General features: G+C 38.2%; 2 protein-coding genes across 6 annotated transcripts; both read right to left on the bottom strand.

The window, feature by feature from the left end:
• Nucleotides 1-2984: 2984 nt before the first annotated feature.
• LOC124644929 (serine/arginine repetitive matrix protein 2-like) lies at nt 2985-5556 on the bottom strand. 2 transcript variants are annotated; one of them, XM_047184620.1, is made up of 2 exons: nt 4496-5556; nt 2985-4423 (listed from the first exon to the last, which is right to left on the bottom strand). In XM_047184620.1, exons 1-2 carry the CDS (start codon nt 5448-5450, stop codon nt 3651-3653), a joined length of 1728 nt encoding a protein of 575 aa, XP_047040576.1. In that variant the 5' UTR covers nt 5451-5556; the 3' UTR covers nt 2985-3650. The 2 variants fall into 2 exon arrangements, with proteins under 2 accessions (XP_047040576.1, XP_047040575.1); XM_047184619.1 differs by having other exon boundaries at nt 2985-5556.
• LOC124644928 (atypical kinase COQ8B, mitochondrial-like) lies at nt 5539-14273 on the bottom strand. Of its 4 annotated transcripts, none has more exons than XM_047184617.1 (9): nt 14110-14273; nt 11314-11952; nt 11022-11238; nt 10725-10934; nt 10496-10611; nt 8471-8633; nt 7640-7842; nt 6948-7100; nt 5539-6395 (listed from the first exon to the last, which is right to left on the bottom strand). In XM_047184617.1, exons 2-9 carry the CDS (start codon nt 11947-11949, stop codon nt 6111-6113), a joined length of 1983 nt encoding a protein of 660 aa, XP_047040573.1. In that variant the 5' UTR covers nt 11950-11952; nt 14110-14273; the 3' UTR covers nt 5539-6110. The 4 variants fall into 4 exon arrangements, with proteins under 4 accessions (XP_047040573.1, XP_047040574.1, XP_047040572.1 ...); XM_047184618.1 differs by lacking the exon at nt 14110-14273 and adding an exon at nt 13425-14044; XM_047184616.1 differs by lacking the exon at nt 14110-14273 and adding an exon at nt 13105-14043.
• Between the last annotated feature and the right edge of the window lie 4559 nt (nt 14274-18832).

Genomic DNA, 18832 nt, shown 5'->3' with positions numbered 1-18832 from the left:
GCTGATATGAACATAATTTTCCGTGGGTCTATCTATGTAAGCCAAAACGAGCGACTAAATTAGCTAGTGTGAAACCGCTATAAACTCGTCAAAGACTAGTTTTGCAATAGTTTCTACACAACTTTTCAGTCCAGTTCATTGATCTCAAATAAGTTTAAGCGACCAAAGTAGAGTTTTTGAGTGCTAATATTAGATTTATCAGCCAGCAATGCCATATCAAATAAAGATTAATGTTAGGTTTATTTGAGCCGAGTTCTATGTACCTAATCTATAAATTATTTTGATAGATGAGATGAAAGATATTTCTTGAAGGAAAATGTCTGACGAGCGACGACATTAACCAAACTTTCTTATACATATAAACAGTACCTAAATTGGAAATATTTTATATTGGAACTAGTTCTTACTCCAGCCTGGCAAGGTCATCTCCCCAACGAGGCCCAACAGGGCCAAGGTCTACCGGGGCTGCGGGATTGTTCGAAAGAGTTACCGCGGCCCTGGTACATAAAAGGCCTACGACGGAACACGACGATTTTTAGTCAGTAAGAGTCTGACACTCCCTCGCCGCTGCTAACCCACAGCGGGAGGGGTCATTTGATGATTCCTGAAGTCGTTAAAAAAAAGCCTGGCATGGTCGTTAAAGACACTCCCATTCGCAGCGGGGTCGATGACAGGAGGCCGCGTGATGGTGACAGCCGACAGGACTGGCGGGGGGGCTACTACTATGACGCCTAATTTTGTTGTTTCAAGTAAAATCTTCTGAAATAGTAATAACGTCACCAATTCCTCCATCCTTAATGCCTAAAAATATTAGAAATGACTACGGTAGTAGGACACAAAAATCCATCGACAGAAAAAATGTGTTGTCAAGTCATTCGAACTTTAATGTGTACACGACTATTCAGGTTTTTTTACTATAAAAAGGCATTAAACAGAAACAATCCAATATTCCACAACGAGTTTATTTAGTTATAGAATTAACTTTATTTTACAAACAGTGTTTCTACACAACGTGTAATAGCTAATACTAAATTTCAAATACGATCACAATTTAGCCTTATAAGATAGATTTAGAAGAGGTAGTTCAACTGGAAACATTCGTGGCTCAGGTTTTTAAAGAACATGTAATTACTTCGACATCAATATCCATACGTTTAAATGTTATTTATTATACGACACATATATTTAAATCGAGAAGTACCACTACTGCTTAATCTCAAAATTACTTTATATTTCGAAAACGCCAAAAAAATAAGGGTCAATTCATACTAGCGCAGAGTCGAAGCGCATCGAAGCGACTTTTCAAAACTGGACATAACAAATTCAACCTTAACACCACAGCGTAACGCACACATTACCTCTGAGATTTTAAAAAGTCGCGCGCATTCTTCAGAATTCGTGAGTCTGCGCGACAACAACGCTGACTGCTGCGCGTGCATTCTCGCGCATCCATGCGCACACTAGCGAGCCTGCGCGACATCAATCGGAAATTGGCCTGCGTCGATGTTGATAACGAATACGCGCGCAATCGTGCGGCTTCGCTTTAGTTGTAAAGAATTTGACGCTTCGATGCGCTTCGATTATGCGCTATAGTTCGGCCATTCAGAGAATGCGTTCCTGACACGTCGCGATTGAACTGACGACGTAACTACATTCATTGATTATTGATATAATAATGTTGTTTTAATGCTCCTCAATTGTTAAAACGGTAAACAACCAGCAAAAATATTTTTATCGTAACTGCAACGCCATTGCAAAGTTACGTCGTCAGTTCAATCGCGACGTGTCAGGAACGCATTCTCTGAATGGCCGAACTATAGTATAAATTGACCCTAATAAAAACTGTTATAGGTTTTAATGTACACTGCTTCTCTTTAACATAGACTGTTATAATAGTCGGAACCCTCTTTGGTAATGTGTTACAAACCACTAATCTGTACGAAGTTTTACAAATTCATGAATACGGAGCAACAAATCATTTGTGCAACTCTTCAGAGTTTACGATTAGCACCTTCGAAGTAAACATTCAAATAAATAGATATATTGTAATATTTCTCAGTGGTCTGCCAATTTCACATGAAAACTTTAATGCTTACATCGGCTATCATGCAATTACGTTACTGAAATTGAAAAAATAACTAGTACTGAAAAAATGCAAAAGATGCATGAGCATTTTTTTAGTTTTGACGCATCCCGAATTGTAAGGGAAGTTTTTATTTAGTCTACTGTCAACATGTGACACAAAAATGGACGATGTTATTTAAATTGGTTATCCACTTAGGCCAGATAATTTTTGAAACTATCTGTAGAATCAGTAGAATATAAACTCTTTTGCAAAGAAAGCGGGCACCTGTGCGAAATCTTGGTTTTAAAGGCTTTACGTGTATTTCAAAGGGTTTTAATGACTGTAGCATGTTACTAGTACCTAAAGGGTTAGTCAAGTATGCGTGAGTGTATTCTAAATTTGAATTTTGAAGAATTGCTAAGAAAAGCGATAAACCTTGTTCTGGACCAATTCCTGATAGGAAGTTCGTGGACGTTTTGAAAAGTTTTTGATGTAATTTTCAGAAAACTGATAATGCAGTTTTGATAATTAAAACCAAGATTTCGCATAGGTGCCCACTTTTTTTTCAAAAGAGTGTATTTTAATATATTAGCTGACGTTTCACGTTATTATGTTTACGATATTTTTTAGTACAATCTGCGTATCACAACCTTCAAGTCTGTCTAAACGCGTTTGGTCAGATGTACTTTGTATAAAATCTATGTTGTACTAAGTTTAGGTACTTGAAAATATTGTTGTCTAATGTACGCAGTTTATTTATTTAGTTTATTTAAATTATTAGTGTAACATTGATATAAAATATACCTATTGGTATAAAGATACAAAAAATGGTAACAAAAACAAAATGCTTTACAGACTAAATCAATTTAAAGATATGTTATCTTTAAATTGATTTAGTCTGTTTCTACTACAAAACTAAACTTTCTTCTAATAAATATCACCCGTTTCGTTGTAAATCGCAACAAAATGTACTGTTTATTTAGCTCCACTATAAGTACTACAGTTGCCAACATTCAGAACGTAAAGGAGAAACCCATCGAGCCCAAGGCCAAGTTTAGGAAATTCACAATGTTAGAGCTCCTGTCTACAGATTATAAATTATAATACTAAAGATATAAATTGCTTGAATAACAGCATTAATCACTTCTTAGTTTAGTGTTCAGTGGCGACTGTACTACGGAATCTCCAAGTTCAAAATGCTGATGTACTGGATCCATAAACTACACAAGTTCGTTATACGTGACTTAGAACGTATGCTATGATTCCCAAATTTTCGATATTCCCTACATCAGGATCATGAAAATTCCCAATATTTTCATTTAAATATTTTCACTTCATTTCAATACAATACTTCGTCTTGGCAAACATTCTATGTCACGTATATCGAACTTGTATGCTTTATGGATACAATAGATCGGCATTTTGAACCTCGAGATTCCATAGTACAGTGTTCAGTGGCTTCTCCTTATAACAGACAGGTTTCCTAGGCCTGCGCGAGCGTCCCGGAACCGGCATTGCTGTCGCAGCTGTGCTGACGGCTTTGTAGGCTATCTGCGACTGCGTATTTTGTGTTAATTATGCATTATCAAATCATGTTTATGTTGTTACTTGATATTAAATCTCCATCGAAATAAAACTTAAGTCTCTCTAAAGGTGTTTCTAAATGCTCTGCACATTTTATCATAGCCAACATTAATTTCTCATGAGGATTCATAAATGTATCAAATGGTTTCTTCTTATTTTGACATTGGAATTTTAATTTAAAGCCACTGGATTCATTATTTTCATTATTCCCCGCAATTAACTTTCGCACATCCTGATTAACAATACCTCCATTAATAAACTTAGCAATATTATAGTTTATAGAATCCGGTGTATCGTTCATTTTTAATATCTTATCATTATAAGTAAAAAGCAATTGGTTACTACTAACACCTTCTTTTTCACTAAAATAATTAAATAATTGAGTTATTTTCTGGTACTTTCTTATATTGAATTTGAATATTTGTAAACTCCGCCAGTAGACTTTGACGGACATTTCTTCATTATCATCTTCTAGAGAGTCCATGTCTACAATTTCAACATCATCGCTAGGACGTCTCACATTTGACGAGAACAGCTGCTGATTTTCACATTGGCCTGGATACTCATCCGTATTACCAATGCTAATTATAGGACAATTATTGGAAGTGACTGGAGAACGTCTGTCTGGGGAAGAAAAATCGTCGAATATTTCGATTAACTCATTTCTTGCCGTGCGTCCCCATTCTCTGGAGGACTCTCCCCTGATTCTAGCACGGGTAAACCACCCTCTGGCAGCACGGGTAGACCGCACCCTGGCAGCACGGGCAGACCGCCCTCTTACAGCACCGGTAGACCGCTCTCTGCCAGCATGGGTAGACCGTCCTCTGCCAGCACGGGCAGACCGCCCTCTGGCAGCACCGGTAGACCGCTCTCTGCCAGCATGGGTAGACCGTCCTCTGCCAGCACGGGCAGACCGCCCTCTGGCAGCACCGGTAGACCGCTCTCTGCCAGCATGGGTAGACCGTCCTCTGCCAGCACGGGCAGACCGCCCTCTGGCAGCACCGGTAGACCGCTCTCTGCCAGCACGGGTAGACCGCCCTCTGCCAGCACGGGCAGACCGCCCTCTGGCAGCACCGATAGACCGCTCTCTGCCAGCATGGGTAGACCGTCCTCTGCCAGCACGGGCAGACCGCCCTCTGGCAGCACGGGTAGACCGCTCTCTGCCAGCACGGGTAGACCGCCCTCTGCCAGCACTAGTAGACCGCCCTCTGGCAGCACGTCGGCCCCTTCTTGAGGTTGTAGGAGCATCTTCTTCATCAAAAGTGTCATCTTCATTAGAATTGCTAGTACTCTGGCTGGCAGACCATCTAGCTCGCACAGTCCTGGTCGTTCTGTTACTGGAGCCACAGCTATTACTAGAAGCTCTGCGCCTACCTCCACGGCCTCGCCTCGGTTTTGCCTTCGTATTGTTAGCTATAATCGCGTCTAACGTGTATTCATCACTATCCGTACTGTTCACAGTGCTGTTTAACTCTTCATCAACAGTTACGGTCGGTAATATTGAGCTACTTGGACCGACGTCAGTTCCGTTACTGGAGCCACAGCTATTACTAGAAGCTTTGCGCCTACCTCCACGGCCTCGCCTCGGTTTTGCCTTCGTATTGTTATCCGTACTGTTCACAGTGCTGTTTAATTCTTCATCAACAGGTACGGTCGGTAATGTTGAGCTACTTGGACCGATGTCAGTTCTGTTGCTCGTGACATCAGTTTCATCTCTCTCTTTTATAAAGCTGTTTTTTATTGACTGTAGTTTTTGTGCTATATTTCCGTAACAATCATCATCCGAGTCTGATGAAGACATTGTATTCAAGTTTTATCACAAATACCATAATGAAAATAATTGAAGCTAGTAGTGATGTCCTGTGATGCGCGAAGCTTTGCATCGTGTGTTTCAATATCGATATTCGAAATTCTTTATGTAAAAAATATGGCTATGAAATAGACTATTAATATAATACTGTTACAGCCTTTTTATCGTCCCATTGCTGGGCACAGGCGTACAGTGTGTACAGTATAGTACAAAATGTGTACAGCCTTAATAAAATGTATGTAGTTGTAAACGCGTGTTGTGCGCTTCTCATCTGAACGTAGCCTAAAACCCACCCAGGTACTCTAACTTACGACCAAATTAGCCTTGTAACGCGGCCTTGGGCCTTTGGGTTCCTCCATTTTATAAAATGCATTTACATTGTAGCTTCAATGTTCCTACACATCACTTATCCAATATTTCTTAACCTGGACTGTCACATTATGCGGGTGTCCCTTTCAAAAGTTTAAGGGCTCATAAACTCAACTGAACGCAGACACTCACAAAATGTATTTGAGCTTCGCAGAGGCACTTTGAGGTTAGCACACACTTATAGAAAACATGTACAATGAATTACTTGAAGTTAGTGATGAAGTCGCCGTTGAAGATCGTGTAGGTGAAGTGGGACCACGCCTGAGCCACGGACGCTAAGGTCTATCTGAAGCTGTCGGTTTTGTACTGCTGGTAGATCTCCTGGAACATGGCGGTGCAGTCCATCCTGACCCTGAGCTTGGCGCAGAGCAGGAAGACGCCGGACAGCTTGCGGTGCAGCGAGTAGATCTCCTCGGGCGGCGGACACAGGCGCTGCGCGAGGATGGTGGGCACGAGCGCGTGGAGGCGGCGCGTGGTCTGCTGCGTGCCGAAGTCGAACGCGCCGCCGCCGCCGGTGAACACCTCGCCCATGATCATCACCGTGTCCACGTGCGTCTCCTCCATTATCTGTGACCGAACATTGCGTTATGTGCGAGTCTTCTTGCTTTTATAGTGAGCTTGTGTTATAAATAATTAGGGCCAGTTTATTTATTTCGTAAAATTTTTGTTAGTTAAGAAAAGTTTCAATGATAGTCAACTACAAATAGAAACCAGATTATTATCTAGATTTTTTATGACCAAATTGTCAAAAAGTAGGAGCCTATCAAATCGACGTCAATTCATTCATTCGAATCAATTTCGTATTCATTTATTTATACTTCATGCACAAAAAATGGTTCATTAGCGGACACCACCAGTCCACCATCAGGACAAAGAGAGATGTACAATATACCATATAACTATATTATATAATATTTACTCTCAAATGTTTACAAATGCCTTGTTAGTCAGCCAACATAATAAATACTAAGGGAGAGTTGCACCATTTTACTATAACGATAACCTATCCGTAACCAGCCGTATACTTGCCGTCCATTGTTCATAACGCTGATTTGACAACTGAAAATGGTTCGGTTACCGTTATAGTGAAATGGTGCAACGCACCGTAAGTATACAAACCTTAGATTCATAACCAGTCAGGAACTTCATCTCCTTTGACATGCGCAGTATAGCATCCCTGTCACCCAGAGACGCCGCGTGAATGATCTCAATGTACTGGTCCATAAACTCTTTCGAGTACTCCCGGGTGGCTCCGAAGTCCAGTAGAATCACCTGCGCAAAATATTGTATTAAACTATAAGCTTTATTTAGTGTAGTTGTAACATTTGTTAACAACTGATGAAATTGTTGTAAAAACTATTATATAAATTTGAGATTTAGTAAGAGACTAGATTATGCCCGCGGTTTCACCCGCGTCCCGGATAGTGACAAAAACTATCCTAAGTCCTTCTCCCGGGTCTAACCTTACCTTCCCTCAAATTTTCAGCTTGAACAACTCAGCCATTCAGTTCAGTTATAAAATAACTAACACGTGTAACATTTCTTTTATATATATAGATTTCATTTATCAATTTTACAGTCAACAATTTGAAATTTCGGAAGACGCCTTGACCCCTCATTGAAGATGGCGGATCGATCGATCGTGGTTATTGAACTGGTGGTTCCCGGATGTCATTTCTGGAGGTCTGATAGGCAAACGCTCCTCAAGCGTAAAACACCGGTATTCAGTTGCATCCGTTTTGACTGGTAGCTGACGCCAACATAAATGGGAGAAGGTTAGGCAGATATTATTGTATAAAATAACAAGGCACCTGTTTAGTAGTCGGGTTGTAGAAGAAATTGGCCCAGTTGGGGTCAGTTTGCATGCACCGCAGTACAAACATTTCTCGGAGACACAACTGCATGATCTTGTAGGCTATATCAACGCGAACTTCGTACGCTGCGTCAAACAGTTTGTCTAGCGGCACTCCGTCAATCAGTTCAGTTGTTATTACCTCTGGGGCACATAACTCGTCTGAAAGAAGGATAGATAGAGATAGATACTCTTTTGTAACACCCGGTTGATTGCATGTTTAAATAATGATGAGGATGGAGATGTCATAACGCAAAATCTCCTAAGAAAGTGGCGCCCCCAAATGCGGGTGTTCGGGGGAAGAGGGACGTTACTAACTGCCCTTACACGCCTACCATAGAAACCGCAAATTATTTCTAAACAAAGTCATCAATCAGTCAAGACCAATCTTATAAACCACCAAGAACTTTATCTTCTCTCTTCATATAACATGAATGTACTAAACATAATTATTATAAAACACGAGGTCTCTGGTTCGATTCCTGGGTTGGGCCGAAATCGCTTTCTGGGTTTCAGAAACTTCAACAAAGCAACCCGAAGCCTAAAAGTTGGTGATTCCTACACCACATCGGACAGCACATTAACGTCGGTCCTGCACCTGATCTCTCTCCGGTAGTGTCAGAATGCCATCCCATGGGGCCATGACAGTGACGGAATAGAAAGTGCACCTGTGTTTGCGCATATGCTTGTGCACTATAATATGTTCTGCGCAGTTGGCTAATCTTCTTACATGAAAACAGCCGCCATAGCCGATAATCGTCTAGGAGGACATCACATTAATATTCCTTACCAATAACATCAGGCACGAAGTACTCCGGGTAGGGAGCGAGCAGTTTCTTGAACTTCTTGGTGCATTCGGCTTCGCGTATGTAGTCCACTTCCCATGACAGCTCTTTCTTAGCAACCTCCACTATGTTGTCTATGAACATCCCTTTGGGAAACATGTTCCATACCTGGGAATATTACAGTTGATAAATAAACAATGTAGCGAATGGGTTGAAAAAATATGTACAGTCAACTTCAGGTCAGTGGTAACAGTTTTATAGGAAAATCGTACTTATTACTATTGAGATAAGGTGCATGACAGTTACCACTGATGTGCAGTCTACCGTACCTATAATTCGGCCATTCAGAGAATGCGTTCCTGACACGTCGCGATTGAACTGACGACGTAACTTTGCAATGGCGTTGCAGTTACGATAAAAATATTTTTGCTGGTTGTTTACCGTTTTAACAATTGAGGAGCATTAAAACAACATTATTATATCAATAATCAATGAATGTTATAATTTTGTGCCAAACTGAGTGTCAAATAACTTGGTAAACAATATTTTTCTAAATCTATACTGCGCTATTACAAGGTTATGTCAGCGGTTTATATTTTGTAGTGCTGTGCTAAAAATAACAGGCAAGTATCGTAATCTGTTCTTATACAGTTATAATATAAAATAATACGTTTTGATTTTCTTTTTAAGAATTGGAAAATAATGGACTATAAGACTTAATTATAACGTTTATGAAATATAAAAATAAAACTATGACCAAACCGCATTTTTATACTTAGATTAAAAATGGTAACCCCAAATGGCGTTATGGGCCGCCATTTTGTGACGCTAAAACAGTCGTCCGTTGTCGTTTCGTGCGCATAGACCACGTTTTTCAAGTGTTTTCGATCTGTTTTTATTTGATTACCCGGCTTTTGTTAGACCGAGATATCAGGATTGATTCTGTTATTGATAATAATATAATTATACATGTAGGCGAAGATGATGATGAAGACACCACCTCCTCAAGCAAATCGGAGTCTGATTAATATTCTGTTCGCACATTCAATTCAATGTACTTGTAACAAAGAATAAATAAAACAATTTTATTATATGAATATTACCTTTTTTTGGTTTCCACTTAAATAACTAAAATATAAAACAAATGATTCCGCCAATTTAAAACGAAAATAATCTTAAAATAATGCGGCGGTTCATTTTGAAGGAACGGTAACGAACTCAGTGTTATGTTGTGCCCATCACTAGTCGTGACTAACTGATAGGTGTCAGGAACGCATTCTCTGAACGGCCGAAGTATAGAAATTGTTAATTTTCACTTTTGCATTAAATCATAACTTAAAAAAAATATTCCTAACGAAAGAAGTCGTGGTGGCTTATAGTTCGGCCATTCAGAGAATGCGTTCCTGACACGTCGCGATTGAACTGACGACGTAATAACATTCATTGATTATTGATATAATAATGTTGTTTTAATGCTCCTCAATTGTTAAAACGGTAAACAACCAGCAAAAATATTTTTATCGTAACTGCAACGCCATTGCAAAGTTACGTCGTCAGTTCAATCGCGACGTGTCAGGAACGCATTCTCTGAATGGCCGAACTATAGTGGATAAAGGACCAACCTCTCAAGTATATGTAAGTGCGTGGGTTCGATTCCAGGTCAGGAAAATACCAATGCAACTTTTCTAAGTTTTTATGTAGTTTTTTTAGTATATCTAAGACACCAATGACTGTGTTTCAGATAGCACGTTAAGCTGTAGGTCTCGGCTATCATTGAACATCCTTGGCATTGGCAGACGTTACTGGTAATCAGAAGCCAGTAAGTCTGACACCAGTAGTACTAATGGGCACTGGGTTGCCTGGGTAACTGGGTTGAAGGCATCAGACAAGGAGTCGCAGGCTAGGAAGATGATGGAAAAATATTATTCCTAACCTAGTAGAAAGTTACTTTCATTTCAAAATCAAAGGATGTTAAATAAATATTTCGCATTATAATTATGTTCATATGTTTTGTAAATAAGTGATGTTACCTTCATAACTCCCACGAGGTTGTCGATATCGCTGTTGATGCCTTTAGCGACGCCTGGGTACTGGACCTTGACTGCTACCTCCTTGCCGTCGTGTAGCACCGCCAGGTGGACTTGCCCTACACAGTAAATTGATGATACATTAACCTGTGGTAAAAGCATTATCCCCAAAAGTGGCTACTCCATGCCCAATTTTTAACTATCTCCTGTTTAAATGTCAAATAGCACTTACCAATAGAGGCAGCAGCAAATGGCTTGTCCTCGAAGCTCGCGACCCTGTACCTCCACTCGGGCCCAAGTTGTGAACTCATGACCTTTTCCACCTGCCACGACGGCATGAAGTCGGCAGACTGGCGCACGCGTTGGAAAATACGCTGCAGCTCTGGAGATATCATCGAGTCATCTTGAATGCTTAGCAGTTGGCCAAGCTTTAGAGCAGCACCTGTTTATAAAAACAGCAAATCAGCATCCTCATTCTGCTTCTCCATGTATACACAGCTGGATCTACTTTCTCTCCGTTCTTACTTACCTCTGACTTTACAAAGCGTATCGACGATCCTCTCCGCGTTTGCCGGAGACAGGAACGAGTTGGCGGACTCGTCAACGTTACCAGTCACCTGCTGGAACGTGTTCCGAGCGTATTGAGCAACTGTCCCTACCCCAAGTCCCGCTGCCAGCGATCCAAATGAAAACATACGGCCGAGGCGGGAAGAAGGCACAACGCGGGCTTTCGAATTCTCGCTTAGCTGAGAACATAAGTAAATGAAAAATTAGGAAACGAAGTCATGTATGCACAGCAGATGCTTAGTAAAAGTACTTACAGCAACTCTAATCTTTTTCTTAGCCACAGGCTTCGGCGATGCAGACACAGATTGGGACATAGGCGTCGGCGATGCAAGGCCAGCTTGACTCTTTGGCCTGGGACTAGGCACATCTGCCGCCGATTCAGCGGACGTAACAGCCAGAAGAATATCATCAGCCCTCTTTTCTTTGTCTTCTTTCAATTGCTTTTGTAAATCATCAATAGGTGCCATTATCTGTACTTTATCCTGCCGGAATTCATTGGTTTTGGCAGAAACCGCAGCTGAGTTTTCCATTGTCTGAACTTTTTTCAAAGTATCAAATGTCCTGTTGAACTCCCTGTTCAGCTCGTCAATTTCGTCTTTCGTCTGTTGATCCATCTCAGGGCTTGCTGTAGAGGCATTCACATTTGGAACATGCATAGCCGCAAACTGTCTAAAGCCATGTGCGACTACAAACGCCCTCTCCATTAACTCTTTAGCGGATGGTGGGTTGGGGTTCATGGCTAATGGGTTAGTGGGGCAGTTGGACAGCAATGGCTTTAAGCTAGAGGTGTTCCATATTAGGGTAGATGCTTCAGCCTGTGCCTTGACCCCCGCTTCCACCACTAACCGCAGACCTCTCAATACGCCTATCAAGTCGTTAATGTGAGACATGACCTGAAAGATTAGTTTGGTTATATACATAGATACAAATATATTAAAAGATTCATTGAGGGTTGCAGTTAAATAATATAATTGTTAGAATAATGAAGATGAATTAGAGAACAAGCCATAAATGTACAAAACTATAATAATTATTATTCAGAATCTCAAAATCTTTAAACATGTTAGTGGAAATCTATGTAATTCATTTTACTTATACAATTCATATATTCAATACAGAAATGTGTGACATAACCTACATTATATATCAGACACTTTTTGAGATGTTTACATTTCCTAAAAAGTAATCAGAAAAATAATACATTCAAGATATCAATATGTGTCAAAGTCAGTCACATGTGAAGTCAAAAACTTGTACCAAGATAAGTGTATTAAAAAATGTACAACTTGATATTCACTATATCTTTCTACCCACTGCTTGCAAAAGTTTCCACAGCCATTAATATTAAATTCTTTCCAATAATTGTTTTACAGCATCATAATTATGTTGTTTATAATAGAACCCTATAGATTTGCATGTACCTATATAATGGTCAACAAAAAGTGTTAAAGTCAGTCAAAAACTTGTAACAAGATAAATTGTATTCAGATATTCACTATATCTTTCTACCCACTGCTTGCAAAAGTTTCAACAGCCATAAAAAATAATTTCTTTTCAATTTTTTACAGCATCAAACAACATAATAGAACCCTATGGAATTGCATGTACACAATTTTCTATCAAAAGTTTGCACTAGTTTGAACCACTTGTTTAAGTTCTTCACTTACAAGTCATCATATTTTATGAATGTGAGAACAAGCAGGTTCAATGTTCAGTCTTTTATTGTAACACTGATGCTTGATAAACTCAGTTTTGACCTTACGGATCATGAAGAGTATTCACTCTCTTGCTGTGTGCACTCATGGACTTCTAATCAAAGTCTAACCAAGGGGTATCAAGTTGCCCGGGTAACTGGGTTGAGGAGGTCAGATAGGCAGTCGCTCCTTGTAAAGCGCTGGTACTCTGCTGAATCTAGTTAGACTGTAAGTCTACCCCAACATAGTTGGGAAAAGGCTCAGGAGATGATGACTCATGTACATACTTCCAACTTGTTACCCATGTGCTACTTCATATTGACTCACTTCAAATAGAAAATATTTAAATACCTGATTCTATAGCATAGTCAATATACAGCACTGGATGTGGAGGACGCTCAGCAGGTAACTCGATAAATATAATAACTTCAGCTAAATTTGGTTGATTCACTTCAGCCATGATGTACATTAAAATTGGATTTCAAATACTACATGCAACAAGTTTGTACACTTTTGGCATAATTTCATATTTTTTTAAATAATGCCAAATTGTTTCAAGCTGAACAAAGATCCTAGTTCAATCCAACCAGATCACAAAAAGCACATGGCACATTTCACCTCAATACAGAAATAATGTAACTACAGCCAAAGTGCACCTGAGATCTACCCACCTTCAAAAATCAATACTGTCTCACTAGGTAGGTGGGTTAATGACATTTGCAGTTTTTTAATTGCCATACTACAGGTAGAGCAGCTTACTCCAGATGCACAGACTAGGTAGAAATTATTTCCAGTCTAGGAAGTGGTCACACTATTTTATTTATCTATCTATAAGATGTAATAATTTCAGAACTAAGGTTATATTTGGCTGACATGACAGTTCTGTATGCAGTTTATGAATGACGTTATTTCCGTTAGTAACTCTAAATTAACTTTCTGTATACAATTTTTAGCATAAAATAAGAAAAAGTTTAAGTTCTTGCACAGTAGACAACCCATTGGCAGTATAATCAAATAGATTTTAAAAATTATATAGGGTTACATATTAAGTAGATTACAATAAACTTGCTAACATGTGTTAAATTTACCTTTGCCTTTAATAAGAATGTGATTCATTAACTTTGCAGGAAAGTGTAGGAGCCAGCAACTTGTATTTCAAGGTTACACATACCATATATTGCATAACATAAATATCCCGGAAATTATGTCGTAATGAGAATAATTTCAAAAATACTTTCTAATGGAGATTTTTCTTCCCTTTCCCTTCAAGGCTAAATTGTATTTTTATAACTGAAAATCACACGTTTTTCTCTCTATACGTACACTACTAACGAAAAAACAGTTGAAAGTACTTACTATTATTGAACTGCCTCTAAAATACAAAACAATATAAATACTCGTGTAGATTTATTTTAAGTTCACTATTTTCTACAAACATAAAATAAAACTACATCCATCATCGGATCGGTTAAGCTTACAGCTATTTGAGTTTTGACTTTTTGACAGAGAGTATATAATCACTATATACGTTTTATTTTTGACTCGAGCTACGAACCATTGACTTATAAACTATATGGACTGGAAACAGATATATTATTTTCCTCCATGATTGGAAATATAGTTAGCGGCACGGATATTGAGCTCTCGGCGGAAGAGTGGGGATCGCTTTGCGCACTGTACACATAAGGCACTAAACCAATAACTTGCTTCTGCACAGGTGAAAGTCAGTTTAAGTCAGGGCTCAATATCCGTGCCGATAACTATACCTACGAAAAAACGTGCATACAGCTACAATCTGCAGTGGCGCATAAAATGGCTGTGATGAGTCCCTAAGTCCCTAGCAATAGGGTTGTACCGCTACCGGATTCAACAAGTATCGATATTGTATTCTAGTTAGGAGTACGTACGAGTCTTACTAGGTGCATAAAAATAACCGAGTATAATTAATTTTTTCGTCATAGAACTAACTATCACATTAACTTCACTGATAAAAATAACATAAAATCAACTGGGAGGAGTCATTTCAGTATCAAATCAAATTCAAACAATCAAATTCAAAATCAAATCAAATTCAGGGTATAAAATCAAAGTAATTATTTTTTATTTCAAATAGCCCTATGAAAGTTCTTTCGAAACGTCAGACTAGTTGCAGTTTGTCAAACTGTCAAAAATTCGGTCTTATGAAGACGAATCCGCAAGAAACGCCTTAGATACTCTCTTTAAAAAAATACAATTACCTACAATCGTTTTCAAGCTACTCATGAGAAAGTTAAATAATGCAAATGGAGCTAATTATGTAATAATCAATTGTACAAAACAATTTTAGTGCAAAGAAAAAAATATTTGTAAAATTCGAGAAATAATATTCGGTAACTAAGAATCCTGAATTTTATAACACGCCTTTTTAATCAAAATGTTTTTAACTGCATTTCAAAACTTTTCATCTGTAAAATCAAGGATATATATATGTTACAGCCATAGTGATTAAATGTCATTATATATAATACCCAAATTGACTTGAAAATGTGATAAATTAATTACTGTATCTATTATTCATAATAGCTGATCAAAGTTAGCCAAAGTAATAAATATGGTAGGTATAACCAACTTAGTACTGACTAATTCTTAAAAACGGTCTAAGTTATTGTCGAGTTTTTTTTTATGATAAATCATCAACAAAAATCAATGGAAGCCGACCCCAACGTACTTGGGAAAAAGGCTCGGAGGATGATGATGCACCAAATGAATCCTCCCGCTGTAGTTTACCAACGTGAAGAGTATCAGATTGGAGCCCGATTCTCCTAATTTTACTTAAGCGACATACGATTCGCGTTCGACTCGATTCGACTGAGATCCAATCCCGACTCGATTACGATTGAAGCGTATGTGGCATTCCGCTATTTTTTCTTTGAAATAAACGTTTTTATCCTTTTCTGTCATTCAATAATGAATCATTTTGTCTGCAAATGATTTACGATTGCAAAATGATTGTACAGCAAACTACCGTATAGACCAAAATCACCAAAATAGCAGACCAATCGCTCACCAATCAAATGTCAATCGAATACGATTGGTCTTTTATTAGTAACAGAATGCCCGATATGGTTAAAACTGCTGCGATCATATTGCGATTCGATTTCTATTCGATTTTGACATTATTAACTTAGGAGAATCGGGCCCCTGTTAGTGACTTAAACCCATTGGGGTTTGCTGAATCTTTTCGAGGAGCGCGTGGAACAAGGCGCGCTGCCGAGTCGGGCCCGTGTCTTCTAAGAGACGGAAGGTCGATGAGCCACCCGAGACTAACCGCCCACAAACCCACGCCTACGATGACCGGGAGATGTCACTCGACACCCGGGGCGCCCGTGGTGTCTTTCACGTCCATGGCTGCAGCTGGGCTGAGAGCTGTAAACTTCTCTAGCGTCTGCATGAGACGACAGCATCCCATTACTTTACTATGGCTTGAACCAGGGCCGGGCACGAGAGGTCGCCGCTTTTCACTTTTCGCTAATATTATGGCGTGCCCTGTTCTGGGCTAACTAGCCTTTTTAGAATTATATTAAGGTCAGCTACCAGACATTTTGGTTAGTTAACATGAAATAATAATCTTGTGCCTACTTGTTTTATTACATTATCCAAGTCTATGGAGATATTATATAAAATTACTAGTTAATGTAATCAATTCTGTGTCAATTATCACTTTATCCAAATTGAGTACATATTATAATTACTAGCTAGATGATATATATAATATTTAGACAAGTGGTTTTCTATAAAAACGCAATGATAAATCACTGAGAACACCGATTTGACAGCACAACTACCTGAAATCTGGCGCAGATGACGGACATGGCACGCACCTGCAAACAGGAGGATGTCAAAAGTAAATAAAAAAAAAAAAAAAAAAAAAAAAAATGTTTATTGTCAAAAAAGCAACTTTACATTGTGGTAGTTACCGTTGAGCCACAAACTAAGCACAGCTTGTATCTTGTGGCTCTGAGTGCTTTTATATTGCTTAAAGTTACATAGGTACCAAATCTTTGGAGATGAAATAGTAAAGGAAATTATGAGCTAAGGATGTTGGAACTTAAATTGAGGTTAAATGTTACCAATTTTCGCAACCACTAAAATATTGTTATCCCTGTTTTCAAATACATTACACATCTGCTTAAAAAGAGTGAGCAGTGAGACAGAACTATGTTGCATAGCTTGTTTCATATTTCAACCATATTTCTATGGTTTACTCTTGTTTGGTCGAACAACGTTTCGTCGAAAATCACTTCGCCGAATTTTAATTTAACTATAGTCATTTCGCATAATTATTCATTTGACCTAATAATTAATTGGTAAATTTTTATTTAGCATAATTATTTATTTGAACTAATTTCATTTCAATTGTTAAAATACATGTTATAACATCTAAACATTAGATCAAATGAACATTATACCATTTGATCATTAGCGCAAATGTTGTTATAGCAAATACATATTCGACGAACTGAAAATTCGGTCCAACGATATTATACAAAGTGATGATTTTCTTAAACGTTGTTCGACAAGGGTGAACCTTTTTCTTTAACTATAGGCACCGTGCGGAAACTATAGATGGCGTTATAATCCCGACAGTAGAGACACCGTGCGAGTAAAAAAAGAAACTTTCCAGACCCATTGGTTGTCACTGTCTAGTCTGTAAATGTGATTTTACAATGATTATATAAAAATATAAAATATAAAATACAATGATTAAAATTATAAAATATGGTTTTCTACCAATAAACAATGATCGACAGCGTGGTCAAAATATATCAAAAGGCCAAAAGCTATTCGAGTCGGGCCATGTTTTGATGTCATAGAAACAGTTGGCCAAGAACAAGAAACAATATTAACTGGCAAAATTGTTGCTCAGACAAAAATTTCAAATGTATATGATGTTAAGATAACAGTAAGTACCTTTTTTAAATTAATTGTTATTACAATATCTTTAGAAAATCATTATTTCTATTTTTAATTTTTATCTCTGTCCTTTCAGCTTGATTGCAATAGAAACATTAAAAGTGCAACTTGTAATTGCACGGCAGGTCTATCAGGACAATGTAAGCATGTCTGTGCCTTAGTGCATTACGTAAATTCTGCAGAATCGAAAACCAGCTATGCACAACAATGGGGCAAACCAACGTACCGACAGTTACTGGGTTATGATAAAGGAGTGACAATGGCAGAGTTATTTCCAACTCCACCAATAAGTATTAAAGTATTATAGTTCGGCCATTCAGAGAATGCGTTCCTGACACGTCGCGATTGAACTGACGACGTAACTTTGCAATGGCGTTGCAGTTACGATAAAAATATTTTTGCTGGTTGTTTACCGTTTTAACAATAGGGTTGTTTCCTAGTATTCATTTAGTTAAAATTAAATAAATGCACCGAAAGTTCACAAAACTAGAAACACGATAAGCTATATTATATTATTTATAACTGACCATATATTTTTTAATTAATTTATGAAATTTTAATTTTGAGCCTGTGACGTCACGCCATTAAAAACGACGAGAAGAGACCGATGACGTCATCCTTTCTATATTTGACAATGACAAGTATTTGACAGTGACAGATATATCGAAATAACCTCAGAATTAATGTTTTGTTTATTTGCTTCTGTGAAGTTCTGTGTGTTAATTGCATTTAAGTGATACAACTGCTAAAGAATTATGGAGAAAGGATTTATAAAAGCTGATAGTTCCAATCTGCCAAGAGTAGACTCTTTTATGGTCGCTCAATTCTTTGCCAATAACCAAGATTTTTATTCAGCGGTACGTGGATGAACAGTTTATTTAGAGCACTAATGGTCGTATTTCCACAGTCTCGCACAACACAAACCTTGTAGACATTCATTTAATTTAAGTTTTTTGAAAAAGCATCAAATCTTTTCGAACGCGGACACAAACATAACCTCAATATAAATAAACACAAACTTTACGTTTCTTTGCACCATTTCATTTTTCCGCGTACACAACTCAAAACATTTGAGGTATTTTATTTTTGTGCAAATGTATAAAAATAATCTATATGTATAAAATAT

The sequence above is a fragment of the Helicoverpa zea genome, chromosome 31 (assembly GCF_022581195.2).
Source record: "Helicoverpa zea isolate HzStark_Cry1AcR chromosome 31, ilHelZeax1.1, whole genome shotgun sequence".
NCBI lineage: Eukaryota > Metazoa > Arthropoda > Insecta > Lepidoptera > Noctuidae > Helicoverpa > Helicoverpa zea.
The sequence above is the reverse complement of the archived record's forward strand: the minus strand, read 5'-3'. Positions and strand labels throughout refer to the sequence as shown.

Coding starts and splice junctions, on each gene's coding strand:
- LOC124644929 (XM_047184619.1), bottom strand. CDS start 5,450: ATGTCTTCATCAGACTCGGATGATGATTGTTACGGAAATATAGCACAA.
- LOC124644928 (XM_047184615.1), bottom strand. CDS start 11,979: ATGTATATAACCAAACTAATCTTTCAGGTCATGTCTCACATTAACGAC. Junction 11,239..11,313: donor AGAAAAAGATTAGAGTTGCT/GTAAGTACTTTT, acceptor TTATGTTCTCAG/CTAAGCGAGAATTCGAAAGC. Junction 10,612..10,724: donor ATTTGCTGCTGCCTCTATTG/GTAAGTGCTATT, acceptor TTTACTGTGTAG/GGCAAGTCCACCTGGCGGTG.